At 39.4% G+C, this 26,228-nt stretch overlaps 2 protein-coding genes across 2 annotated transcripts; both read left to right on the plus strand.

Annotated features, from left to right (window-relative positions):
* The first annotated feature begins 364 nt into the window (after positions 1-364).
* Positions 365-8,871, plus strand: LOC139131585 (dual serine/threonine and tyrosine protein kinase-like). Its single transcript, XM_070697695.1, has 4 exons — positions 365-609; positions 2,315-3,926; positions 5,796-6,027; positions 6,583-8,871. The coding sequence occupies exons 2-4, from the start codon at positions 2,887-2,889 to the stop codon at positions 6,961-6,963; spliced, it is 1,653 nt and encodes a 550-aa protein (XP_070553796.1). The 5' UTR covers positions 365-609; positions 2,315-2,886; the 3' UTR covers positions 6,964-8,871.
* A 2,620-nt stretch (positions 8,872-11,491) lies between these two features.
* On the plus strand, positions 11,492-20,686 carry LOC139131586 (dual serine/threonine and tyrosine protein kinase-like). The gene is made up of 4 exons (XM_070697696.1): positions 11,492-12,306; positions 13,510-15,116; positions 17,567-17,798; positions 19,316-20,686. Exons 1-4 carry the CDS (start codon positions 11,689-11,691, stop codon positions 19,712-19,714), a joined length of 2,856 nt encoding a protein of 951 aa, XP_070553797.1. The 5' UTR covers positions 11,492-11,688; the 3' UTR covers positions 19,715-20,686.
* Positions 20,687-26,228: the final 5,542 nt, after the last annotated feature.

Raw genomic sequence — 26,228 nt, forward strand, 5'->3', positions numbered from 1 at the left:
GCAGTCTGTGAAGAGCAGGCTGTGACCGTACGGGAACTTTACAAAAGCACTGTTGAGTGTTACAGGGAATTGAGCGAACAGATATACCACGATGACAGAGTGAAGCAAGCACTTTTGTCACCCGAGGAGTCGAAACGCGTCGAGGATCTGATCAGACAGCGCCCATGTGCAGTTGTTCTTGGAGAGAAAAACAGTGGCAAAAGCTCCTTGATTAATCAACTGCTTGGTGGGAAGCGCAAATCGTTGCCTACCAAAGACGTGCCCTGCACATCTAGACTGGTCCACATAAAGTATTCGCCCGATCAGTATACACGTTTATTGGACAAACACGGCAATGAGCGGGAGAGAAGACGCGGTTCCAAACTTTCAGATATCAAAAAGTGGATCGAACTGGATCCTGATGCTAGACATGACCACACAGAAATAAGTCTAATCGTAGAGGTCGCCCTCAACGATCTCGTGCTGAAGAATGGGTTGGAAATCATCGACTCTCCTGGATTTGGTGAAAACCAAGAGTTAGATCGAGTAATTTTTCGTATGCTGGAAAAAGAACGACTATTCCCTGTCTTTTTGTATGTTATTGACGCTAACCAGGGAGTCCGCACAGCGGTGAGTGAAACAATTCGAATGTCTGGCGGAGAAGAGGAGCCAACAGCTCCCCCTCTCCCTCCCTCCCTCCCTCTCTCTCTCTCTCTCTCTCTCTCTCTCTCTCTCTCTCTCTCTCTTCTCTCTCTCTCTCTCTCTCTCTCTCTCTCTCTCTCTCATATATATCATAGCTTTCTGAAGTTTGTGCATTTTGCTTCTGCTTCGTACCTATGGTTTGGCTTGAGCTTTTAAACATCTATACCAAAAGAGAGAAAATTAATTGTTTTTGGAGGGACAGACTTTGGATATTCGATATTGTGAAATTTCATTTTTTCATAAAAAATATTAACAGTAAAGCCATTTAGCCTTAGAGAACGTCCTAATTTGAGAATCGCCAACTTTTTGATAACTTTTTTCAACGAGAATGTTCCAAATGTGCACTGTAACCTTTTTCGAATGTCAAGATTAAATAGAACATCATTAGGCATATTGTTTGCTGCGCAAATATTGCAGCGATTGATCTCTGACATGCCATAGTAGTGTCGTGACTGATTTTCAAGTGTATTGCATAATAGTATCTATATGTGATGACCAAACTTCCAAATATACATAACACGATAGTAACTAACGTTTGTAGTATTCTGGCATTGTATTTGGTACGCTGTTATGTACTGTGCTGTGATGCAGTGCAATTTGTTGTGCTGTGCTGTGACGAATAGTGATGTTTGAATTTGATGAATGAACGATATTATTGAACGTATACCCTGGAGCTAGAGCTATTGTACAGTTCTATTTTATTTCAAGAGGGTAGTCTGAGTTACGAAAGTATGGTAATTTATATCAGAGTTTTTCATAAAACGACATTTATACAAACAAAGAAAAAAACTAATATAATGCAATAGAATAAATATAATCACTGGAAGCTATAGTTTGAAATGCTCACAAGTCAATTTTACTTGTCACATTTGATGCCGACAATCAAAGAGCAAGAAGTTCAAGCGAGAAGTCATATCTGTGAACACACTGAATCTCACATGTGATGTGATTTGGATATGGCTGTGACGTGACGTGATGTGATGTGGTATGGTGTGGTGCGGTGTGCTGTGGTGTGGTATGGTGTGGTGTGGTGTGGTGTGCTGTGATGTTATGTGATGTGATTTGATTTGATTTGATTTTACATATGATGTGCTGTGCTGTGATGTGATGTGATGTGATGTGATGTGATGTGATGTGATGTGATGTGCTGTGATGTGATATGGTGTGATGTGAAGTGATGTGATGTGCTGTGGTATGGTGTGGTGTGGTGTCACTGTGTGATGTGACGTGATGTGACATTGGGTGATAAGATATATCTTGTCAGTGTTACCGTTGCCCACATGCCAAAACGCCATATGCGATTACACGCAAAATTATGATTGGCGAAAGGATCTACTCTAGTTTAGTCCAAGAGGTGGTAGATTCGTTTTATCGTTTTAATGATGCCATTACAGTCAATCAGGGGTTCTGGTTTTGCAAGTATTATTTTATCTCTTTCATTAACATTGATCCGATAGTTTACGTCTCAGAAGAAACATTGTATAATCATCTTACCAAGTAACGTCACGTCATGTCACATCGCGTTGTATCCTGTTGTTTTTTCAATATCGGCAAACATATTTTTTCGTAACTTTTTCTAAAGGATGTATTACCGTCTTACTAATTAGCATAAACGATAATATATTTATTCCAGGACCGACGAAATATACAATTTCTGAGGGAACAGTGTCTGGACACAACTATTATTTTTGTCTGCAACAAAATAGACGTTGACATGAGAGCGCTGTCGATGGATAACGGCTCAGGAGACGAACTGGATGATGAAGGGGATGACCGAGGTAAAACCAGTAGAAGCAGAAATACATTAACTGACCGTGAGGTTTCTAAAATGGAGAGGGTGTTCGACACATTGCAGCGTGAGGGACTAATCCAATCAGCTTCAGAAGATGAAGATGACGTCAGCCACGGCATGTATTCCTGTAAACTTTTTCACGGTTTGTCGTGTCGAGGAGTGCGCAAAGCCCGCATGCAGCCTGGAGGTGAAGAGGGCAATGCCTTCTTAGGGATGTTCAGGCGTTTTGAAGACTGCATCGGAGATTCGCTGAGGCGTAACCTCGATAAACTCAAATACCAGGCCACGACCGTCTTGTTGTGCAGTTACGACCGGTACCTGAGTTTCTGTGAAGAGCGACGAAGCGGTTTGAGCAGAGAGGTCGAAACGTCCCGACGTTTACTCGAAGAAGCGAAAGAGAGGTAGAGCTTAACATGTTTCAACTGCTGACAGACTTTGTGAAGAGCGCTGAAATGCATATGAAACTGGGGACGGTGGTGCAAGACTCAATCGCTAGAGTCAAACCTGGCATTATCATTGATGCCGAGACAAGAGAGTTACCCGATGAATTCGTCTATCATGAATTTGACGAGCCCGAATTAAAACCACTCGTGAAGATGATCCAATCACTAACCGATGCCAAATCGATCACAGCTCATGCTTTTTGCCGAGACGTCTGCAACGTCATCATAAACAAGGTGACAAACGAGGTCCGTCGAGAAGCAACGGCGCTACTCAAAAGCGAATTTTCCACGTCCATGAAGCGAGTCATCCTCACGGTGTACGCGCTGGAACTACCGGCTCTTAGGTGTACCTTCGAAAAGGCATACGCCTCAGAAGTAGGTCTTGACGAAGATAGGAAGTCCAAGAAGAAGGAAACCAGCAGATTGTTGATACAGGTGGCAACAACTTTGTCAGCTGGCATCAGACGAGCGCTTCAGACTCATCTGGACGAGGTCTACAGCACGGAAAGTATCTGTGCCATGGTGAATAAATTGAAAATTAAGATGAAAACGAAAAATGAACAGCAATGGAGAACTAGGATAGCAAATGAACTACTATCCAGCTTAGATGCAACTCAGCTCGCAGACAGTATTCGACAAGCCTGCAAAGGTCACCTCAACGAAGTTCATAATGCGTTCACTGTATCGCTCGAACAGCTTTGCGTATTGAACTCCGAGCTGACCAAACCCCACGAACAGCTAAAGGTGAAAATGAGAGACGTCTTCGTGCCCATGGTCGCTGACCTGAAAGTCAGGGGCTACGCCTTACAGTACGAAATCAAATACGGTAAGCTAAAGGTTGGGTCGAAACTCGGCGAAGGCAGTAGATGCAGGATTAATGAGTGTAAGGCGGCGGGAAATTGGCCTTGCTTACCATCCAAACTTGCGGTGAAGGTGGTTGCCTCAGAAGACAAACTGGGAAGAAAAAACGAATCATGGAATGAAACTATGGTGACACTACATTGTATTCGGTAAGTCCTTATATGCAGATATGTTAGAAATACTCTGTCACTAATTTTGCAGTCGTATTCAGTGATTCCAGACAATTTTTGGTAGCGTAAAAGGCTTGAACTTTTGCTCAAACTTTCCTCAATTAAACTTTAAACTGCATTCTCTTAACAAATAAAGAATAAAAATCAGGGATCACTCTACAAAGTGTGGTATACTACAGAAACAAATCATCATCACATTTACTAATATTTGACATTCAACATGTTTGCCATCCCTGTGTTAACTCTATGAGAAATTTAAAAATTTTTGATTCTCAAAATAACTAGGATATTTCTCACTCCAAGAGCTTTAAAATGAGTCTCACAAGTGATATATCACAAAAGCATTGAAAGCCCGAACATCTATCCCCGAGGCTCTACGTCCTTATTAAACCGTTTGTGTGGTTTAGTTCTTTACCTTTACGGATTTTCCCACAATCAGGAATTGAGCACGAAAACGCGGAAGGCTTCTCAACTACGTGACATTTAATAGGAATTAAATTCAAACAATAGCCAGTTCCGGGATCAAAAGTCGTATATGTTTGCAAAATATATCTTCTCTTCTGACAACGCTGCTATTTGCGGATGCAGCACACGATAATAGAGAAAAAATAATCCAAACAACTTCGATAAGGCCAAATAAAATAAAAAGTTTGTTTCTCATCCTCGCGCGCGTCAATTCAGGCTCACCGCGTCAACTTTTTGTTCCCTGCTCATGAGGAAATAAAATGAAAAGCGCATAACACGGTACTGTATAAAACAGAACTATAAACAAAATAACTGACACTAACGTGCCATTCAGAACTGTACACATATATCACTGTTATATTAAGCTGTCAAAACTGTACATTACTGCTTTAAAAGTCAAACCACAGAACTGTTGAAAGCAACACTGCTGTGCATTTATCTCTATATGCATTCCTATGTTGTTTTCATGTTTTGTGCGCGTGTTGTTGGTTGATGAAGAATTAAAAAATTTGCGAGGAAAAAAAACCGCATCATTTTTTCAATATTCCTGGGATGAGAAACAAACTTTTTGTTTTGCTTGGCCTAAAGCTGCCAGCTTGGTCACAGTTACATGGGACGTCTACTAGTGTACCCGATCAAAAGTTTCCACTGAACTCAACCAAGCGTTTTGTCCATACTAGTCATGGGTGTCAATTTTACTGTATCTAAAATACTTAGTAGTTCATTTTGTGTGGTTGACACAAGTCTACCCTTGCCTCTAAAGCCACAGTTGAGCAGTCAAATTTTCTGGAACCTGGTACAAAATGTATGGCGTAAATTGTTGCAGATATCACGACAAGTGAACACGAGGTTTTTGTCACCCTACTTCAAAAGTTACAATTGGTCATTGGAAAACACGGTTAGAACATTTTTCTGTACTCAATACGTGTCGATTTGCATTGACGAACACACTCATCATGGTGAAATCACTATTTCATTTATTTCGACGCATAGTACCATGGGTGAAGATACCAAAGTTACTAATAGGCAGATCCGTATTTCATGAATGTCTATACCCCTTGACATTAACCACTTATCCCCGACTCGCAAACTGACGCTGTTTCCGATAATTTCCCTCGAATTAAAACTAAAGTCAGAGAACAACGGCCACCTCGGTAGTCCCAGGTTTGTGAATTGTATTAAGCCTTGTTCTGTCCTTTAAGAATATGTTTTCTTCTTCACTAACCATAACTTTTAATTATTTCCAACGCATTACTATCTGACTATGATTCTTCATGCGTGCTAGAATCCGATGACTTCAATAATGAATCAACAAAAACAAATGACAAATGTCTTCCTCTGAGAACTCTCATTGTATCAACTGAACTCTCTTGCTATGTGCAGATCCATAAAATTCCACGAGAATCTTCTTTCGGTGTACGGCTGGGTGATTCCTCGTCCCGGGAAATTATACATCGCGGTGGAAAAAGTGAAGACTGACCTGCAATCGTTGATGGAGGGCGCTAGTCTTGAACTGACATCGCGAATCCGAATGGCATCGAATGTAGCCAGTGGACTGGCAGCGTTGCACAAACAGGGCATCATACACGGTGATCTGAAACCACAAAATATTTTGGTGAGTGGTGACATGCACCGACTGTCGCAGATGATAGATGTGAAGTGGCACTCTTGCAGTAGGTCGAGCAAAATGCACTGAACACTGAGACTAGCGATATTTTGCCCTTGCCGATGGCTTCCAGGCTCCATGTTTGGATCGATTGAATGAATGAATGAATGAATGAATGAATGAATGAATGAATGAATGAATGAATGAATGAATGAATGAATGCTAATGACTTGGTAAACGCAGACCCTGGGGCGAGAGGTATCGTTCGAATGCTTGCTAGTTAATTTTACGTGTCATATTTAATGCCAACAATCAAAGATCAAGAAGCTCAAACGAGAAGTAGTCACATCTGTGATGAACACACTGACTATCCTAAGACATTTAAAAATGAATCGAAACAGAATATACTCTTTCGCCGCCTCCTTCATAGTTCGCGACTTCAATTAAAATTGACATTTTGAAATAATACTTTAAGTTCTTACCTTGGGAACGGGTAATTTGATCGGCTGGCTTGCTCTCTTGTTTACACCGTCCGATAAAAGGTTTTTTTTTACTTCATTTCAGGTGAAATTTGATGAGTCATCGGGCTGGAGCGCTCTGATAAATACGTGCAAACCGAAAGCCATCTTTGCACCGACAGCCCTCGGAGAACCATTTCACATTGCTCCATACCTGTACGAAGATAGCAAACGTCAGAGAGTCTTCGGAGATGTCTATGCTTTCGGCATGCTGCTGTGGTTTCTCTGTGACGGTAATTGTAGGCGTCCAGACGTGTACGACAAATACACTACCCGCGAAACCATGAAGATTGCAGTGGCAGAAAAAGCCATAAGACCGAAAAGGCCTGAGGAATGTGACAGTGCATTATGGGGGTTGATGAAGCAATGTTGGATGGAAGAAAAACGTCTCACCCTGGACGATATTCTTGAACGATTAGGAATTTGAGTATTTGGCCATTATTGGTTGGTTTATTATTCAAAAACAGAGAAAGTTACGTCTTGATTTTCAGGGAGCGAATTCAGTCAACATTTGTTTCTATGTTTTCATCTTAAAGTTCAACAGTCGTCGGAACTGCGCCTGTGCGAGTTTCTTGTTTAACTTTCATCAGTCACCATCGTACCTTGGAGACAGTGTTTACATTGGTACTATGGGTCCCATACGACCTTGAGCGCAGTTCCGACGACTGTATCCCTTAAATTATTAGCGTGCTCTTTCACCCTAAGGTACAATGCGTCTCGAGGCCATTTTTTCAGACTCTCGAAGTTTTACAGTACTGTATTTGTCTACCGCATTTGGGAGCTGAGTTTGAAGCTAACGAAGTACTAGTAGCTAATATTTTTTGGTTGTTTTTGTTTATTTTCGTATAATTCAAACATTTGGGTTTTTTCATAAGAGTTAACCCTGGGACGGCACAAATTTGGATTGCAGATATCAGTAATTTGTTTCTCCAGTATCAAATTTTGCACTGTGACCCCTGACTTCTGTTCTTGATTTGGTAAGAAAATATTTAATAATTTCATTGAGGAAAGTTTGAGCAGATGTTTCAGGCTTACAATTTCGAGGCGCATTCTGCATTAATGTTTCAGCATTGAATCAAAATTCCCAGCTACAGCATTCCACTTCCACAACCACCATAGAGCAATCATTGGCACCACTAAATGTGCCATTGTTTAACAGTTTTAACGACGTCGGTAATTTTTAAACAGATTTACTCATTCTGATTCCGTCCTCGGAGTACCTGTCAGTTAGCAGTTACCCGATTGGTCAGTTCCAAGTTACATACTGTTTCCGTAAGTATTATAATTAAAACTATTTATGCAGTTAACGTTTTTATTCTATTGAACTTGAATAGGTGAGTTGCACCTACGTAAAACCGTACCCCACAAAATGCAGAAAAACAAAACAAGAAGAACATGCATAGGGCAAACAATAAAACAACAACAAACAAAACAACAACAACGACACAAAAAGAAAAAAACATACTGAAACGATTAGGTCATCACAGACAGAATAAAGAAAATGGCATATGTGCATTATGTAGTCTCATAATTCACAAATCTGTTGTTTGTTTGCTTGTTTTTGTTTAACGTTTAATTTTGTTCAGTTTGCTCTTTGTTCCGTATTTATCATTTATTTTTGTCTATTTTGCACACTTTATTGTGCGTTGTTCGTAATTATTTGTTATATGTATGTATAGTATGTATGTTTAAAACTTTTCTGTTATTGAATCTGAGGACCCTGTGGTCGAACAACGTGATATTTTATGCTTTTCTTTACTTTTAAAGTGGCTGGCAAACTCAGCTCTGGTTCAGTTTATTCTGAACACACTAAGGGACTGGTCCGCTTTCTTCAGCCTCAGGGGCGGTGATTCCGTGGGGGTCACCCCATATTGTACTTTACTGATGGAGGTCACGATGTTTTTGAAATGCACAATGGGGTGGGAGGGGGGTCTGCGTGTTCATGATTAAGACACGGTCTCATAATTGAATAATAATGCAACATATCAGCGACGAATTTCATCATTCATTTACAAATGGGCCCTTCGGGCGAATAACTTTAATATATGAGATATCCAATGTATGCAAATTGAAGGTCTGTTTTGCAAAGCATCATACCAGCCACAAATTGCAAAGCATACAAAAGCATTATTCCTCACTGTTATCTCAGTCAAAACTCAGTATGAGAAAGCAAAGTGCACTGTACCTTGATAGAGTGATATGATAGAGTGATAAGCTTATATTTTATAAAGGGAAATGACAAGATATTTTTCTTCCCCATTGATTCACCTGAAACGGAAGTCTTTCTCCTTCCTGTGACAAGTCTTTTTATGATTAAAATGAGTTATACAAAGGCAGTTGTTGTCATAGGTGTGTTTTTATGCTTTTAATCTACGATAAAAGAAAAGGTTCCTCAAACTATTAGTGCACGATATGGGGCAGATTAGTATTAATTTATGCAAATTATATTAATGAGCATTGTTTCGGTATTTAAATTTTATGCTAATGATTCTTTATCAATGTTGAATATTCATCTGCCCCAAATTGTGCATACTATATCCTCAGACACTGTGAAGATAAGATTTTGCTAAAACTTATAAAACTAGCTCTCTTGGACTTCTCACAAGATGTAATTCGAATCAAGCAAAATAGCCTATCTTTCTTTGCTCCTGTCCATGGTTTTGGTAAGGTTATGATCTACTTTGCTAAAAACACCCACGCAAGGTGGCGATTGTTATAAAGTTTCTTAAGCTGTCATTAAAAAGATAACAGGGAAAAACAGAGATAAAAAATCAATTACGTTCAATGCCTTGGAAGCTAGTACAAGGGCAACTTTTAAACTGTGATTTCAGACAACTGAAATAATGCAGAGACACTGAAAATAAACTTTTATACCTAAATTATAGTGACAAGACAGGCTTAAACTGGTCTTGTCTTAGTTCCCCTACAGCTTCTCTGTTATGCTTGTTATGTATTATCAACTAAAGTTGTGTACTCTCTGAACCTTTGAACACCCATTTTCCTGTGTATAGGTATACCATTATGGTGCAAGGGCTAGGGGTATGTTGCAATGCCCAGTATTAAAATTGTTGAAATAGTCTGCATCTGTGTAGACAAAAAGTGAATTTTCATTCCAGACCAAAATGTATTGGCAACACTTTATACATAGGTATGCTATGTTGGCAAACTGAAGTCTGGACATTTCTGTCGATACTATAGAGAAAGTCATAAATAGTCAAAAGATAGAGCTACTGTCCCTTGAGTTGAATATTAAGCTTTTTTGCAATTGAGAAAAACAGACTTTCAGTGAGCAAAGCATGAGGTCATAAACATTTACCGTCATGGGTAGTAACAGTCTAATTACCCTCGAAAGTTTTTAATTTACTGCTGTTCTCTCTTGATATCAGTAATTGACATCAATTTGTGTACAACAGTTCTGGACATCTGGTCATGCAGAGAAAGAGTGAAATCTGAAACGGGTTCATTAGCGATCGGCCCATTTACGATTTCAAAGGACTGCGCCGTTTCGTTTCACAATGACAAACAGCAACCATGGCCTTCAAAACATTTCATACAGAGGAGCAAAACGGGAAGAAATGGTATCGACATGACTTCAGAAATTGCCGGAAATGAACTTTCAATTTCTTGTTGATCGCACATTCATTTTCCACGATAAATAGATGAGCCCATTCATAATCTTTCAAACTGCTATGGATTTTTACACATCGGCGGTGAGACAGTCGTTTTATTTGCGGTAAGAAAGAATTATATAATCGACCATGGCATCTTTTGTGGGAATTTTCATGCAGTCAGAGGTGACACTGACGTCACATCTTCAATACGTTGCATGTGTTGTTCAGTAAATTATTTCAATTCTTATTCAAATTATATATATTTACCGTCATGGGTATATATGTATATATATATATATATATATATATAAATATATATATATATATATATATATATATATATATAATGTGTGTGTGTGTGTGTGTGTGTGTGTGTGTGTGTGTGTGTGTGTGTGTGTGTGTGTGTGTGTGTGTGTGTGTTTGTGTGTATATATATATATATATATATATATATATATATATATATATATATATATATATATATATATATATATATATATATATATATCTTTCTTTGTTTAGCCTGGTTTCCCTGTTGTTACATTTCTGATTTGCATTTCAAAATTAGCGCGTCACACTTACATGATGTCCGCGAGGGGTGAACTAATTATTAGCATTCATTAGATATGATGACATCATTGACAGAACGGCCTATAACCGCTGATCGTTTAGCCAATCAGCAAATGCGTATCAGATAACAGGTCATATGACCGCATTCAGTTCAGTTAGCAGTCGACGGATAATATCGCACACTGCCTTACTGCTTGTGGACCGTGTAAATAGAGTCGCCTCGGTCCTTATATATGGAAATATCTAAAGCTTTCGTGACCAAAATCTTGTTGGACTATTTTAAATTTCTCGCCGTGTTGCTGTCCTAATTTTCTGCAGAAACGACACAATTCACTTGACAACAGTGCAGTGTGCACGGTTTCGATCACAATAGATTGGTCTGTTCGTGCTGGAAAAAGTTCTGGTAGATGACGTAGACCAGGGGTAATGCAGATTTTTTTATCCGTCTTATTGCACGTCACACCGGTGGCAATTCGGGCCAGTTCATGATTATATGTATATATAGCTTTAGTTCATTCTATTCAATGGATATTTCGCCGATGTTTAAAAAACGGTAAAGGCGAGGGAATGCCCTGAATTTTCTCCAGATGATTTACCGCTATTTATTTTCATCACGAATCTTGCGCAAACCTAATCAAGGGTAGGTAAAATTTTGTTAAGGGTGCACTTTGCCCTTTGGGCTAATGTTATTGAGGTCAATGTGGCATGATATGAAACCAGCTCGTAAATCGTCTGTTGAAGGCAGGAAGTTTTATTCATTAAATTTACAGCTTCTGGTATATATAGCCTTCTATTGCATAAACATCGGTTTCACTCTGACGTTTGTGAGATTCTATTGTATAGGAGTGCGGGGATAACTTCGTTTACATGTATATCCTTGACATTTGTGTGATAACTTTGTTCGAGAAAGTACCACGTGGGCTTCTAGATATTCGTCTTCTGGTTTATGAAGTGTGCATAACATCGAGAATATGGACTCACTGACCGTCTGTGAAGAGCGGGCGAAAACCTTGGCTGACCTCCATGCTAAAACCATTGAGTTTTACGAGAACGTAACTCGTATTCATGGCGCAGACACAGTCGCTAGTGCACTGCTATCGCCTGAAGATTCAACACGTGTGGACGATCTTATAAGACAGCGTCCATGCGTGATAGTTCTTGGAGAAAAGAACTGCGGAAAGAGTTCACTGATTAATCAACTGCTTGGCGGAACACAGAAGGTTGTTCCGAGTCGAGACACACCCTGCACGTCCAGACTAGTGCGAATCAAATACTCGTCCGACCCATACAGTCGTTTGCTCGACAAACACGGAAACCAGTGTGAGATAAAGCATTGTTCGAAACTCTACCACATCAAAAAATGGATTCAATTGGATGCCGATCGAAGACATGACAGGGAAGAAATTAGTCTCTTCGTAGAGGTCGCCCTTGACAACGACTTGCTAAAAAGTGGACTTGAAATCATCGACTTTCCGGGCTTTGGAGAAAACATCGAGTTGGATCACATGATATTTGATATGCTGAAAAGGGAACCACTTCTTCCATTGTTCATCTACGTTATCGATGGTAACCAGGGTGTTAGAAATGCGGTGAGTACAAAAAGCTTTTCGTGTTTTTGCAATCAAACATACTTTTGAAACAAAAAGACGTGTCAAAATGTGTCAATCCTCAACTTCCTGGTTGATTCAACTTCCTTCTCAAAATTTCAAGCATTTAGGGAGCGTTCAGGCATTAAGGCCGGGGTTTGATCAGCAAAATCCAGGGTGTGTATGATAATGTGTACACTGTAAGTGTGTATTCTGTTTGGCTGCTTTAAAGGGACATTAGCTGTAACTTTTGACTAATTTTTCACTACTCTGTTTCAATGTATCAACTACAGAATTTTACTATAATCCGATCATCATGACCAATACCCGGTGTCCTGCTTGCCAACACGGCCTGTATATATGAAATGACCATTGTTATTGTTGATAAATGTATTCTAGTCCGGACCTGAATACAAAATTTAAACAATAACAATGCAGATTATACTCATATAGGGTATATTTACGAGCTAAATATTAGAAATTTCTCCATGGTTCAGGGATTCAAACCAGAAACTGCAGATGATACACGGAACAAACAAAATTTAAAAAATGACCAAAGTTACAGCTAATGGGTCTTTTTTTAAGTAAAGAGTTGATTAGCCATGGTTTCGAACACAGAGTTTTATTTATCAGTCGCTTAAAATTCATTTTTGGTTGGTGAATCGTATGGAATGATTGATTGATTGATTGTATGCGTTACCATGAAGTTCCACTGAAGCTTCTTCTTCAAGTAGGGAAAGTAGAATGTCTAAGTTCAGTCTGACTGTGTTATCATTCAAAATTGGGTCAATACTTACTCAAATAATATAGGTTGGTCATTAAATTTGTGTCCACTTGAGAGGGGTCATCAATTCGTTGGGGCAATGGGTTGGGATTTACTTATTTTAACTGATGCGGAAGCAGCATTTGCCGACCCAACCCCCGGCCATAATAACTGAACGTTCCCTTAAGGAGCGTCAAGTGTGTGTGTGTGTGTGTGTGTGTGTGTGTGTTGTTGTTGTTGTTGTTGTTGTTGTTGTTGTTGTTGTTGTTGTTGTTGTTGTTTGTATGTGTGGTAAGTTCTTAGACCTAATCTAAACACGTTGTAGAATGTCGATTAAGGTACTGGACACACGTTGATAATTGAATAAATTTGAAGAAAGGGTACAATTCTTTCTCTGTGAAATTTCCACTTCAAACACATCTGTTTTTCGTCCTGTTTTACAGGACATTGGGCATATTAAGGAACTCCAGACGAAATATCCCGAGACAACAATTCTGTACGTCTGCAACAAAGTAGACCAATGTCGGAAGGCGGAAAAGATGGACTTAGGTTCTGATGAAGAGCTCGATGATGAAGATGGAGACCAGAGGAATATTGCAGAAACTTCAGCTGAAGAAATGATGTCTTACTCTATTCGTAAAATAAAGACGGCTTATCACACCCTCAAGGGAGAAGGTTTGATACCATCCTATAAGGACAGTGACGAAGATAGAGTTGATATACGACGGTGGGAGCTGTTCCACGGCATCTCGTGTCGGAATACTCGAAAAGGCCGCCAGCTACCAGACGGTGGGATGGGTGACACTTTCTTAGAGATGTTCAGACAATTAGAAAGTAAAATCGGGCGATTGTTACAACGGAATCTGAACAAACTACACCGCCAGGCGACCGCCATTCTACTCTGCAGCTACGATAGATACCTCAAGTGCTACGCTGAGAGGCAGGGCCAGCTGACCAAAGAAGTCAAAGCAGCTAAAGATTTACTGGATGAAACGAAAGAAGCCGAATTTCAGATGTTTAATCTGCTTAAAGAGTTGGTGGAGAGCGATGCGATACGAGCGAAATTGCAAAAGGTGGTTTTGACCGCTATTGACAAAGTCAAGGATGACGTCTTTTTCGAAGCTGAAACTTCAGACCTACCGGATAAATTTGAACACCAGGAATCGAAGTTGCTGTTCTTGCATGCTAAATCAATTAAGAAGATGGTCGAATCTTTGCGTGATCCAAGACCGATCAAATTAAATGCGTTTTGTCAAAACATCTCCTTTGTAATAAGAAACAAGGTTTGCAACGAAGTCTGCCGGGAAGCAAGGGATCTGCTTGAAAGGGAATTTCCACAGTCTGTAGACCGTGTCAATAACCTGATAAGAAAGGTGGAGAATTCAGTCCTCTTAAAGCATGCTCTTGAAAAAGCATATACAGGTACCTTAGAAATAGGTACCACCGACCAAGAACCCGTGAAAATTAAAACCCTTTCCTTCCTTAACCAGATAGTTGCTTCTTTGTTAGCTGGAAGCGGTATTGCACTTCGCGCTAATCTCAATGAAGTTTACAGTTCGGAACGTCTAAGTCAAGCAGTCGACAGACTAAAAGGGATGGTTAAAAACATGGATGAATCGCAGTGGAGAAGTGAAATAGCTAACGAACTGATGGCCTTCTTGGATGCCTCGTGTCTTGCGAATTGCATCGTGCAAACCTGTAGGACAAAGCTGATAGAAGATCACAATGCATACACTGTGTCATTTCAGCAACTTAACACTTTGAACTGCGAACTGGCCAAACTTTGCGAACACCAGAGCACGGAGGTGAGGTACGTCGACGTACCGAAAGTCGCCGATCTTAAAGTCAGGGTCCTTGCTCTGGAGTACGGGATCAAATACGGCAAACTCAGGACACGTCACATCCTCGGTCAGGGAAGTAGATGTGAGGTATACGCGTGTAAATTTGCCGAAGAGTGGCCACGTCCGCCTGACGAGCTAGCTATCAAGGTAGTGACATTGAAAGATAAGAGATCAAGGGACGAAATGACAGTGACACTGCACAATATTCGGTGAGATTTCAAATTAACTAAAATACTGACCACAGGGCTTGGTCAGCTTTTACACGTAACACAATTGGAACTAATTTGGGAGGATTGGGACCTTCATGTTTTTCAAACTTCTCAAAAGTATAAGGTGCCCTATAGCTGAATGGTGTTTTTACAAATTACTCATAAAACCAAGTGCATTGCAAGAAAGAGAAAGTAGATGAGCTTACATTCGCAGATTAAACCGGCATTTGTTCACTATCCAATTATCCCAAATTGGTTCCAATCGTGCTATGTTTAAAAGGCAAATTTGATTCACTAGAGAGGGCCTAAATTAACCCAGGTATACTGAGTCTTTTAATGAACTAACCTACCTTCAATAGAAGACCGAATCGAATCAATTTGTAACGGTATCTAACAGTGCATACGGTTGTGACATAGATCAGGCAGTTATCAGTCCCGTGACAATGTCACAACCAAGGGCAATGTGCAAGAAGTGTTACAGCCACAAACAGATGGCGTGAAACATGTGTTAGTTTCAAGGGAATTAGGTCAAAGATTACGTTTTAAAAGGAGTAGTACATAATTTTGGGTGAGAGTTTTAAATTGAGGCTCGAAATCTTAAGGAGGGAATGATTAAATCAAGGGGTCGCATTGTCTGACGCCACGATTTTATTACTCGTCTACACTCTGTCAGTCATCTATCTATGTTCATGTCCTTTCTCTGTTGTAGGCTACCTGCGAATTGCCAAGCACACTCTAACTGTTCATTGCCCTAACATAATAGTTATAGCTTTCGTTTTGTTTGATTTTGCGTCTGATGGTGAGCAGAGAATGCAGGGTTTTGGGGTTAGGTGTGCACTGAGGTGATATATATTGTCGGAGTTCTGCTTGTGTACGCTGATTCTGTTCCGGCAATATCTTTCATGTGGCCAAAACCACAGTTCCGTGTGTTTCGGTACAAAGCGGCCGCTGCGTGGTATGCATAGAAAAGCCTACTTTTCTATGCATACCATGCGGCGGCCTCTATGTTTCGAAACACACGGTGACTGTGGCCCAAACCCTTGAACTCACAACACATTATCCAACGCAAAAGCTAAGTAGTGAAAGGTCGAGAAAATTATTACAATGGAGTTTGATCTCATTGTTATGGAGTTGATGTCATCGTTATTTCTAGTATGTTGGTAAGTCCAGGCGAAGTCCAGGCGTCCCCGTTTTGCGTTCAGTGTCTGTGACGTCACCAGTTTGTGGCTATACAACTTCTTGAGTTTTGCCAAACTGAAATGTCGATGGACTATTGCATACTAGGTAAACCAATACAGGTGGACGTCGTTAAAATAATGGCCATCGAAATTAGCGATTCACCGGGTCTTTTTTAAACCAGGACGCACCTCATTAGCGAACACGCGTGTGTTTGCTTCCTTACATGCGAAGTTCCCTAATGACAAAGGTGCAAACATTTACACTTTCAGAGAGTAAAGCCAAGCTAAAAAGGAATCTGCATGCAAATATAAAACATGCGAGTTTAAAGCGCAGTGGTCGTCGCGCTGCGCATGCTCCTGAGGGGGTTCCCCCATCCTCTTGTTGACAACATATCCGAGAATGCCGCATGAGGTTACAGGTTGATTATTATGTTTGCGATATTGCCGCTGATACGGCGGTTGATTTGTCACAAGCATACCAACTTATCAAATCGAACACGCAATAAAGAGATGCTTCTTGCTGCAGCGGGCATTCTCTGCGACCTGTAGATTTCTGTAGCTTGCGTTTTTGTCAATTGTTCTCCTGTTGGGCCTCTTGAAATGAAAGTTCTCTTCCTTGCTAGCGATGTTGTAGACCAGAGCCCGGTCATTGATAGTCTGTTGGCATATACACGCGTACGAGTAAGTTTTTAGCTCCATGGCTCGAGCGAGCCCCATTCAACTGATTCAAGAAAATTATGATCAAATGTGACCTCAATCCAGCGTGTAATTACTGTTCAATATTCATAAGATATTTAAAGGGACATTATTTGTATCTTTTGACATTATATTGTTGCAAACGAGAGGTTGATAATGTTGTTCGACATACTGAAAGATGTCTAAAGAACGGTCGACCATAGACAACTTCCATCCCGTTTGCGTACACTGTATAGAAAAACCTTGGGTGCGTACACTGTATAGAAAAACCTTGGGTCTGACCCAAGGTTTTTCTATACAGTGTACGCAAACGGGATGGAAGTTTTCTATGGTCGACCGTTCTTTAGACATCTTTCAATAAATCGAACAACATTATCAACTTCTCGTTTGCAACAATATAAGGTCAAAAGATACAAATAATGTCCCTTTAAATATCTGCTGAATATTGAACAGTAATTACACGCTGGATTGAGGTCACATTTGATCATCATTTACTTGAATCAGTTGAATGGGGCTCGCTCGAGCTATGGAGCTAAAAACTTACCCGTACGCATGTTTACTTCATTTAAATTTCAGGTCAATAAAACCACATAAAAACCTACTGACTGTATATGGTTGGATCATGCCACATGCTGATGAACTGTACATCGCTATGGACAGAGCCAGGACGGATCTTTATACACGCATGAAAGAGGTCGGTGTTACCCAAAGAGTACGAATGCAATTTGCGCTTGACGTAGCGAATGGGCTCAAGGCCTTACACGACCAGGGTATTATTCATGGAGATCTGAAACCACAGAGTGTGTTGGTGAGTTACATGCCATACCAATAATATGTGGGTGTAACACTACAGTTTTAAAGTCAAGCCGAGCCAGTGCTATTGCCTATCGGTGATTGTTTGCAGATGTACAATCATTGACATTTTGTGGCCTACAGCATATCTATCAATTTCAAACAGCATTATCAACAAACAAATTATTTGCTAAAATGCCATTTTCCCCGACATCACTTCCTTCACAACGACACACTTCAATTGCTCGCTTTAAATTTTCCGCTAACTTCACTGCACAGAATGGGGCCATCAGATTATTTCATTCATTCATTTATTCATTCCGTCTGAATTTGATAAATCATTAACTCACTTGGCCCGAAGATATGACGTAATCGGTATTCGTTATTTCTGTTTTTAGCCTAATATATGTAGTTTGATCTGTTGTTACACTGTCGTGTTCAGTTAGGCAGGGTTTTAGCAGAGGAGTTTTGAGTTCTGAATCCGTTACTAGGTGATTTAGTTAGCCGCGGTGACAAGATGATAAAGCATCAAAGTGTCAGGGATCAATGCATGATGATTACGTGTCGATGTGTCAGGGATTGATGCATCCCCATGCTACCAGAACCCTATTCTTGGCGGCAGATGTGTTCATGGTGCACTTATTTGTATTTTATCTATGGATTGCATTACTTGCAGCTATTTTCAATAGTCGATCAGGAAAAATTGAATCTCGACAAGGGAATGTGGCCTACAAACTGTGAGATTCTCTGCTTCGCAACTTGCCTGCGCGCGAGTAACAGGCTCAACCGGGATGTTGTCATGTTGATCAAGGCATAAGGAGTTCGGCAAGTAAAAGTGGCAAGTATCGGCGAAAATATGGTATATTTTGCGCGATCCGCCGACGTGGCAAAATGACGTGGTTCTGTCTCACTGCAAAATGTCACAGATCAGACAATAGTAATTAATCTACAACAGTGCCGCCATATCCATTTATCAATTTCAATGACATTGCATATTTGATGTATCGCACTGTAAAGACTAATACTCTGTATTTGACGTACCTCAGGGAGAAAAATAGAAAAATGAATTGTGTTCTCCAGATCAAAAATGTCAAAATGCTACGAATTTACAGATATTGCTCTCTCAAATTCAGCACGTATACGTCCCCATAGAAGATAAATATTGTAAAGGTGTTCTTCTTACTTAGTCAAACTGCTAATGTTCATTTATCTGTGGCAAATGAATTGGGTTAAGGTAGTGTGCGCCTCGAAAGTGAAAGACTTTTGCTCAAACTTTCGTCAATGAAACTTTCTCTTACCAAAGCAAGAATAAAAATCACTGGTCACCGTGCAAAATTTAGTACTAGAGAAACAAATCACCTTAGATTTCCCGATTTTTGAAATTCAAAATGGCCGCCATCCCTGTGTCAACTCTATGGGGGGAAAAGTAAATTTTCGATTTTCGAAAAAACTAGGCCAGAATTTCTGTTCCCGGGGCGCGTTCTACCTTAACGTAAAGCTCCACTTGAAAAAAGTTTTTGATTCCATTTACAGGTAAAGTCTGGGAAAAGTTCTTCAGAAAGTGCTGTGATAAATATAAGTAAAACCGAAGCTGTGTTTTCAAAAACAGTCCGTGGAGAACCATACCCGTATGAAGACACTAAACATCATGGAGTCTTTGATGATATCTATGCCTTCGGCAGGCTGCTACATGCATTGTTCCTCTTCGACGGTAACTGTCAACGTCCAGACGTGTACGAATCTTACACGACACGCGAGATTGCAGTGACGGAAAGGGGTATCAGACACAAAAGACACAGGGAACGCAACGAGATACTGTCACTATGGGAATTGATATTGCAGTGCCGGTGTAATGAGAACCCGCTAACCGCTGACGACATCATCCGACAGCTTGAAGATTTGGTTAGGTGGTCTCGCCATGATGAAAATTAATTATCAGGAAGTCGCAATTGCAATGCTGAATACCGCTGAATAATTCAAACCGTCCGAGTGCTTTATGAAAATCAGTCGAGTAGAGAAAATGTATTACCAAGTATCCTGGTAAAGACGCGCATTTGGCCAACAATTTTAACTTTTGATGTTGAAGGGTCTAGTTGTTATTTGGTCAGATGGTTATAGCTGTGTATCTGTGTGGTATGTGAACACCAGCTTTGGCCTCCCCCGGTGCCATGTTATCTACTGACCACTGTGTCGCATAGTTTGAGGCTTTCTCTTCACAAAACCTAAATGTTTGGGGGGGTTTTGCTGTTTTCAGTAAAACTCTCAAACTTGTTCACCTGCTATGACATGGCATAAGATTTCATGAAACCAAAGTTGGCCTTGTTACATCATCTACCCTTCAATCAATCAATTAATTCATCAATCAATCAATCATTTGTTTTCGTTTTATTTAAGAATGAGTTTAAAGCTCTATTGTCAACGGGTGGAAGGATGATCCGTGTATTACGAAAAACTTAACTTGTTGTCTCCGGGCTCGATAGACAAATTTACACTTACTTGCCTGCTTTGGGATTATTTTGTTTAATAAAAGTAAGATTTATTATATGGCATGCCTCTGCGTAAATTAACTTATTCGCAGACTGAACAAAAGTGCAAACTTGTATACTCTTCGAATTGAATACGAAAGAGGCTGTAAGGTTGTCTACATTTTTTCCTAATAGGTCAGTAGAACAGATGAAGACAGAGACAAACTCTTCGCTATATCTGTATGTTATCAGTTTACAACGTTGTATATAGTATTGTGGCAAAACTGTTCATCTTCATTTACTGTTCAATAGCCTAAGTCAGTAATTTATGCAGAAAGTACAGTTTAAGAAAATAATTTATTTCAATGCAGGTCAATCTGACTTCGTTTTTATGACTGTTTTGCGTCATATTTTTCGAAATAAAACGTTATTTTAATGTACATATGTTTGATGGCCTAATATGAATATGATAATAATATACACTGAATGATTGGGGTAATATCCCTCCGTCTTTAATCTGTAACTTGTCTCAAGTTTTTCAATATTTTGCTTCTGTATATCAACCACCGTGTCTGACCCTAATCCGTTTGTCATGCTGAAATTTCGAGTATTCTTTTCGTCAACACAGCTTGTATGTGTGTAGTGATCATTTGTTTATTGTTTACAAATGAATTCTAGTCCGGACTTGAATACAATTTTCAACAATAACCATGTAAATTGTGTTGATATGCTAAATACTTAGCATTAAATTACAGTTTAGGGATTCAATGCAGAAAGTGTATGGAAACCACAAAACAAAAGTTCTGAAAAATAGCCAAAAGATACAGCTTATGGAGCTTTAATTGAGATAATGAATGCCTGTAAGTCCGCCCCTGTCAGTTTACCTCTCAAGGAAATTTTATTCAGGCAATTGAACCTTAAGCTGTAAAATCATATTATCTGATAAATACGCGACCATTCCCTGAGCAGAGAGCGTGCTTCTCCTGTGAACAGTTTTCTGATACAAGTAAATAATCCACCGTCAATTACATATACCCGTCCCCCTATGATTTCTCAAAGCTCCCAAAGGAAGGGATAGGTATAGGGGCTTTCGTCTCGGTTTAGAGTCCCAAAAGCAGTGTGTTCTTGTATTATCTTCACAATTTAGTCCGAGGTTAAGGTTTTGCCAATGTTAGTAATTTAATGTTTATTGCGTTTCAAGGCCTCCGGCCCATATGCAAGGGAAGTATAAATATTTACATAACAAGAGAAATAAATAAACGTACAGGTACAATGCATGTGTTGTAATCAAATGAAAAATAAATAAATAAAATAATAATAACAGTCACTCATCATCGAGTTCCTAATCTCCATTGCTTTATGAATAAATTTACATAACTTCAATAACACAGACTCATCTGGTGTACTCATCAGCTTTTGAAATTTGTGGTAGTTTGGGGCAGTATAAGTTTCATCGGGTAAGTATTCGGACCTTAGAATGGCATATTTAGGACATATCAACAGAAAATGATACTCGTCTTCAATATCCTCCTTATTACAAATTTTACAGAAACGTAAATGTGACGGAATCCCATGATGCCTTCCTTCTTCCACCGCTAAAGGAAGAGATGAGCATCTGAATCGTGCAAGGGAGTGAATATATTTCCTATTACAATTCAGGTGCAAATATTTTTCTGGATCTAATAAGCTTTTAAATGTTTTGTAAGTTCGTAACTTTGGTTTGTCAATTAATTTGGATGCCCAGGTCTGTTTACATATATCAACAGCCCTTGAAATAAAAGTTGAAACAAACGCTCGTTTATCTCCAACTTCTTGTGAAATCCACACATGGCCAAATCCATATGAAAATAGGATATGCTTAATTGATGTGGCCCAGGTATGCCTACCCATATCGTCTAATTTATATAGCATGATATACGCATGATAAGGCAATCTATCAGGCGACATTTCCAGCAGTTTTAGCCAGTAACTTATGCAACGTTTGAGTGTAGATGTAAAACAGGAAGACGGCCACATTCTCCTAACACCGCTTCATTAGTGGCATGACATGGAAGACCAAGTAAACGTCTGCACCACTTTCTCTGTACTTTTTCAATGACCTCATAATACTAGAAACCCCATATTTCTGCCCCGTAACACAAAATGGGCAAAATCATGGAGTCAAATACTTTGAAATGGCAGTTATATGGGATATAACCTAATTTGTGGTTTAAACTGAATAAAGCACTTAACGCTTTACTTGCTTGTCCCGCAAGTGTTGAGACAGCTTTGGACCAAATATTTCTGGATGATAAAACCAAACCTAAATATTTGTAGTACGACACAACTTCAATAGCTGTGTTACCAAAAAGCCATTTCTCATTACGTGCACAATGACCACCTTTCCGAAACACAACAATTTTTGTTTTGTCTAAGTTTACAGTCATTCGCCATTTGTTACAAAATTCTTTCAGTATGTTGATTAGTTGCTGTAAATTACCAATGGAATCAGCAAAGATAGCAATGTCATCTGCATATAAAAGAATAAAGAGGTCGTACATTTCTTGTGTAAGTTGAATTCCCATATCAGTATTAGAGATCATCAAATTCAATTCTTCTATGAAGAATGAGAATAACAAAGGACTTAAAATACATCCTTGTCTGACTCCATTTGGGCACTTAAAGAAACCCGAAGTATCATTTCCAGCTCTAACACAAGCCTTGATATTACTATACATTGATTGCAAGATACTGTACATTTTGCCATTTACACCCAATGATTTCAATTTAAACAAAAGAAGAGAATGGTTCACCCTGTCAAAAGCTTTTGAAAAGTCGACAAACAAACAATAAAATTTTCCACGTCTGGAACTAAGATATTTTTGAATCATGGCATGTAAGACAAATACATTGTCTATGGTACTGTGCCCTTTTCTAAAGCCAGCCTGACAATCTGACACTACATTATTTAAATCAGACCAGTTTGAAATGCGGCGGTTTAAAATGGAGGTAAAAATCTTTCCCAAAACATTCAGGAGAGAGATACCTCTATAATTATTGGCGTCATTTCTGGAACCCTTTTTAAAAAGAGGTATTATAATGGCAGTCGTCCAATCACGTGGAAAACCCAGAATCTAAAATACAATTAAATAGCTCTGATAATACTGGAAGAATAATATCGGCAGAAAATTTATAAAATTCACCAGGAATTCCATCTGGTCCCGAGGCCTTCCCAAATTTTAGATTAGCAAGAACTTGAATAATTTCCTCTTCTGTGATCTTGGAATTAAGGATTTCATCACTATCTTCATCAAAGTCAGTGACATTCTCTGATGCAACACTAGATAAATTAATTGCGTCCTCCACTGAAATAAGAAACTCATTATCAACATCGTCCTTGTATGATTCATTAAATAGAGAAGAAAAATAATCATACCATGATTGTATATCAATTTCACTTGATGTTACACAACTCTTATGCATCATGCATTTTAAGATTGCCCAGAAATCTTTTGGATTGTTACATGCTTCACTTAATTCACTTCTAATTTTGTTCTGATAATCTTTCTTACTGCCTTTACAACACTGTTTAAAAATTTTCTTCGCTGCAAGATATTCTCGAGCTGAATCATTTGACCCAGTTCTACGAAAAAGTTTGAGTTTTTCGTACATGCACCTCTTCATTTCTTTGCAAGTGTTGCCAAACCAGGGTGGTTGAGACACCTTTTTGTTGGGATTGATTTTACACCGCCCCTCCCCACCTGCTAATTTTAGAGCCGAGTTAAGGATAGAAATGGACATCTCAGTATTTGGGAGGGCGTCTTTTGCCTTATGCATTGACTCTTGGAAAGTTGAGGAGAGCAAGTTTTGTTTAAAAGTTGCAGAACACTTCTCTGACCATCGAAAACGGTTGCTTTCCGATGTTTTGTTTCTCTGACATTTCTGAGCTGAGAGCATGCCAGAAGCTTTGGTTGGAAGTTTACAGGTGAGTGGAAAGTGGTCAGATTCGGGTCTTGGAATGACATTGAAATACTTGACACAATCGAACATCTGTGATGACATGATGACGTAATCTACATATACCAACATTGAGATGTCTATCTACCTAGCCTTACATAATCTAATCTTATACTATTGTCCTTTATGTACTGACACATTTAGAGTCTAAAAATCTATTTGATAAACCTCATATGGAACATCAAATGTACAGTTCTAGATTCAGATATTTCCAATTGTCATTTGACGGGCAAAATACCATGAGGTTGAAATAATACGGCATCAACAGTGATCCTGATGACAAACCTGCAGCGATTTCGCTTTCGGCAGTATTGTCCCCATGCTTATTCTCAGCAACTGACATTTCATGAATCTCTTTATAGGGATCGTCGATCATAAAGCTGATGCACTAGAAACGTAATTCCTTAGTTTGGCGTCAATCTCCCCCTAAAAAACCGAAATGCGAATTGGTTTCAGGAAAACTGTGTTCTTTAATATGTATAGGGAATACCAACCTGTCTTTCACGAACACGTTGTGCAAAATCTACACATGAATATAGAGAAACAAACTTTATGAGTTTACACTTTTTTCAGCGTGCCAAAAAGAGTGGTTTGACCTCGAAGACGTGCAGAAAGTGTCGATTTATTATGATTTTTCTCGGTACAAATGTATCGAAAGTGTCAAAAAGTCGCGTTTTATAATTGTGCGCTGACAGTGCAGGTCACTCGAGGTCATGGCTTCTCTAGCAATTTCCTGTGTTGCAATTAAAACATCGTATTTGTTATGGTGTTATTGTCTGACTTTTTTATTACAACAGAATCGTTATTGCGATTTTCACGCACATAAAACGAACTCGGGTCTTACCCCTTTCCCCAAACTAAGGAATTACATTTTTAGTGCTCTAGCTTTTATAATTGACGGCCCCTTGGCCGAACCGAATCTTGATGTGTTAACTGGTCTCTCCGGTGCAAATGATCAACAATTAATTACCAAAACTCTGAAACAAACATTCAAATGTACTAGTATACAGTTACACAAAAGCAAGTGGACAAGGCTGCGATTTGGGGACACGTTTCTGTGGCAATACATGTAAAACAGCCCGGGACACAAACCACGGTGTTCAGAAGTGTAATAATATCAGTGCATAACGAGTTTAAACTATACCTTTGTCGTGTCGTCAATGATTTGCGGTTTGCCACGGTAGCATTTAGCAGCTCTTAGCATATTTATGATAATATATTTCTGACAGATGTCAAAATCGATGCTTTACTCATTATGCATATGTTCGTTTTGTAAGTAGGCTTCAAAACGAGGATGTTTCAAAACATTAGCTGACCCTTAGTGATTACATATAAACGGCAAGCGAAAATAACACTCTTTATATTCTGTAACACAAGTCTTATTCTCCAGCACAGCCAGTACGCGCGTCGCAGAGACTTGTCGTGTGGGGCGCTAATTTGTCATGTGGGCGTCGGACTGACAAGTTAGGGTTAGAGGTTAGGGTTAGGGGTTAGGGCTAGGAGTTAGAGCTTAGCATTAAGTAATACCTACATGGCATATTTTTGCACCCACTTGACAATATTCTTTTACGTGCGTACTATCCCTATCTATTCTCCCCTCATGAGAATGTTGCGATACAAAGTACAGTATTAGCTTGCCAACATAATTCATCGTGTACAATATTCAGCGTGACTGCCGACAAACGAATGCAAGCCTGAGTCCGGACGAAAATTCGGTTGTTCATAATAACATCGGACACACATACAGGTTAAGTTGAACACTGAACATTTTCGGCATGATTTCTTGAGCAGAATTGGAACTTCATGTTATAAGCGCAATAACAAAATTACAGTTTCTTTAGGCTGTGACCAGTAAAAGTTTATTTTTCAAAACAACCAATAGGTTGCAGAGTTTTGACTAAATCAATGCTCGGAAAACTTATTTACAAGACAGTTCAAAACTCGAATCTTCCACTTGTGTTGGACCAGCGTCTTTTGCAAAGTGT

Source organism: Ptychodera flava, chromosome 4, assembly GCF_041260155.1.
Source record: "Ptychodera flava strain L36383 chromosome 4, AS_Pfla_20210202, whole genome shotgun sequence".
Lineage (NCBI taxonomy): Eukaryota > Metazoa > Hemichordata > Enteropneusta > Ptychoderidae > Ptychodera > Ptychodera flava.

Coding starts and splice junctions, on each gene's coding strand:
- LOC139131586 (XM_070697696.1), top strand. CDS start 11,689: ATGGACTCACTGACCGTCTGTGAAGAGCGGGCGAAAACCTTGGCTGAC. Junction 12,307..13,509: donor ACCAGGGTGTTAGAAATGCG/GTGAGTACAAAA, acceptor CCTGTTTTACAG/GACATTGGGCATATTAAGGA. Junction 15,117..17,566: donor GTGACACTGCACAATATTCG/GTGAGATTTCAA, acceptor TTTAAATTTCAG/GTCAATAAAACCACATAAAA.
- LOC139131585 (XM_070697695.1), top strand. CDS start 2,887: ATGTTTCAACTGCTGACAGACTTTGTGAAGAGCGCTGAAATGCATATG. Junction 3,927..5,795: donor GTGACACTACATTGTATTCG/GTAAGTCCTTAT, acceptor TGCTATGTGCAG/ATCCATAAAATTCCACGAGA. Junction 6,028..6,582: donor TGAAACCACAAAATATTTTG/GTGAGTGGTGAC, acceptor ACTTCATTTCAG/GTGAAATTTGATGAGTCATC.